The following is a 2,561-nucleotide window of genomic DNA, read 5'->3' on the forward strand; positions in this document are numbered from 1 at the left end:
ATTAACGGAGCGAGAAATAAAGATTTTAGGAATAATGGGATTCGATTACGTCAAAGGAGTTCAATGTCCTGATGCTTTCCCGGAGGAACAGGCAAGTATAATTGATTATATACAACAATAATAACAATCTTAATAATGTAAAAAATAATGAAAATCAATGTACTAGTTAGTGTTGTTTCATTCAGTTAGAAAAAATGCGTTGACGTTTTAACTGTAGTCAAAAAGTAGACAAATTTTTTTCAATTGTGTAAAATAATTAAAAATAATATTGAGTAGTAAATAAAACATTGTTTGACTCTCGAATATTGATTTTAGCCAGAAGCAATGGAATTACTTGCTGGGGGACAAAAAGGAATTTTAGACGATGTTCCGGTTGTGATAACAACACGAAACATCAATGACAATACTGGTTAGTAGTTACACTTTACTTAACATACATACTGCGCATGAGTCATCGTCATATGAAGATGTGTTCATCAGTATTGCAGAAATAACTAATTGCAGCATTGGTTACACTGTTTTGTTCTAGATTTGGAATTAATAATAAATCCCGGGATAACAGAAGGTGGCATTAATGTTTATGAGGCATCTTCACAGGTAGTTAATTTAGAGATAAAAGAGTCACAGGATAGAGAACTACCAACGGCAGAATCACAAGTAGGGGAATCACAAGCGGGAGAAATGCAGGCACTCGAATCCCAGGCAAGGGAATCACAAGCAACACTTTCGCGGACTTGTAGCAGAACGCAGAGATCTACTTACGTCCCACGGGGGGTGAGCGGCGCTATAAATACCCACTTTCTTGTAATAAGTGTAATAACGTACAAGAGCTAAGACATTTTATGTATGCAAAGTTTCTTTTACTTTTAAGGCCGTGAAAGATTAGGTACGCAGTTGTTGAATGCGAGAGAAGATTTTGCCACACTAGCCGAGCGTCAAGTTACGTGTATGGAAGTAAAATATTGTACTTAACTTTTCGAATCAAAAGCGTTATTATAGTAAGCTAAATGTTTTAAACGTATTTTTTAAATGTTTTTCTTTATACAGATGTTCGCCAAAGCGATGGAAAAAATAGCCGAGAATGAACGAGAACAAAATGAATTACTACGTACTTTGGTAGATAATGAAAGAGCCCGAGAACAAACTTACTTGGAGTTGACTTCAATTATAAAAGACTGTGTAAAAACTTTAAGGCGGGGATAGGCTAAATATTATTATGATATAGTTCTTACTTCAAAGACTGAAGTTGCGATATGAAATGTGACAAAGCTGTTTTTATTTTATAATAGTGCTTACAATATTTTTAGTTTTTCATATATTATTTTTTCAACGGAGATAGTTTGTTTTATTGAATTGTTATATTGTCGTTTGGAAATTAAATTCCTGTTTGCCAGTATACAGCACTGCCTGGTGTTTATTGTACGTACTCTGAGTTACTTCTTTAGTTTAAAATAGCGTTATATAAAGCATTATTATATTATTCATGTAAACTCTGTCTAAAGTATTATTTATTTTAACTCTATTAATGCTACAAAATTCATTCATTATTAATTAATGTCAAAAAGTATTACTTTTGTTATACATTAGAAGTAAATACGTACACCATTGTATGTTTATAAAATTTATTACATGATCAAATATATATATGTATATATATATATATATGTATATAAATAAATAAAAATTTTGGAAACATAAATTTCATTGAATTTATGCAGTGACTGATGCAATCAATCACTGTTACTCATCTTAAGCACGTTCTTAATTTTCTGCGTCACGAAAAATGGGAAATCTCTCCCGCATAATTTGTCGCTGAATTCTCTTAGCCAAAGCGCGTGGCTCTCTTTCAAGTACTGCACCTTCATTGTCATTCATAAGACCAGCATTTCCATTTTGATGATGATCAGCAGCTATCGGTTCTTGGAATTCGTCAAAAGGTAAACGGTGTTCAATTCTCATATTATGAAGTGTTGCACATGCATTTACTATTTTGGCAGCAAATGATTGTTCATACATTAACACACGTTGATAGGAAAGGCATCTCCATACGGATATGAAGACACCAAAGAAACGTTCAACAACATTTCTTGCCTTGCAAAGCTGCTGTGTGTATTGGAATTGTTGGATGTTTTCGGAAAAATCGGCCAAGGGTGTCATGAGCCACGGTTCCAATGGATATCCAGCATCACCTAATAAAAATATAAAGATGCATATTTTTAAATATATTATAATATTTTAGTTTTTGTGACAAAGTATTTCAAAGTGCAAGTATATCCATTTAATGAGACTGACCGATCAGCCAGATTCTCCGTTCCCCTCTTCTGTAATGAAATTCCATGGCACGACGAATCGGTGATGTACTCCAGATGTATGCATCATTTCGCGCACCTGGATATCTCGCATTGATATTAAGCAACTCCATATCTGGGCAACAATAGCTTGCACGTTCAGGGAATGGTTACCATGATGATTAACGAAGGCTTCTTCGTGTTCATGAGGGGCTAAGATATGAACAAAAGTGCAATCTATAGCACCTATGGCACCTTCGATGGCTGTGCAGC

At 34.2% G+C, this 2,561-nt stretch overlaps 1 protein-coding gene across 1 annotated transcript; it reads left to right on the top strand.

Annotated features, from left to right (window-relative positions):
* The first annotated feature begins 19 nt into the window (after nucleotides 1–19).
* On the top strand, nucleotides 20–1,216 carry LOC143907573 (uncharacterized). The gene is made up of 5 exons (XM_077424417.1): nucleotides 20–95; nucleotides 320–409; nucleotides 530–829; nucleotides 872–954; nucleotides 1,048–1,216. The coding sequence occupies exons 1-5, from the start codon at nucleotides 35–37 to the stop codon at nucleotides 1,201–1,203; spliced, it is 690 nt and encodes a 229-aa protein (XP_077280543.1). The 5' UTR covers nucleotides 20–34; the 3' UTR covers nucleotides 1,204–1,216.
* The last annotated feature ends 1,345 nt before the right edge of the window (nucleotides 1,217–2,561 follow it).

The sequence above is a fragment of the Temnothorax americanus genome, unplaced genomic scaffold, assembly GCF_048541705.1.
Source record: "Temnothorax americanus isolate GAGA-0224 unplaced genomic scaffold, ASM4854170v1 Scaffold84, whole genome shotgun sequence".
Taxonomy (NCBI): Eukaryota; Metazoa; Arthropoda; class Insecta; order Hymenoptera; family Formicidae; genus Temnothorax; species Temnothorax americanus.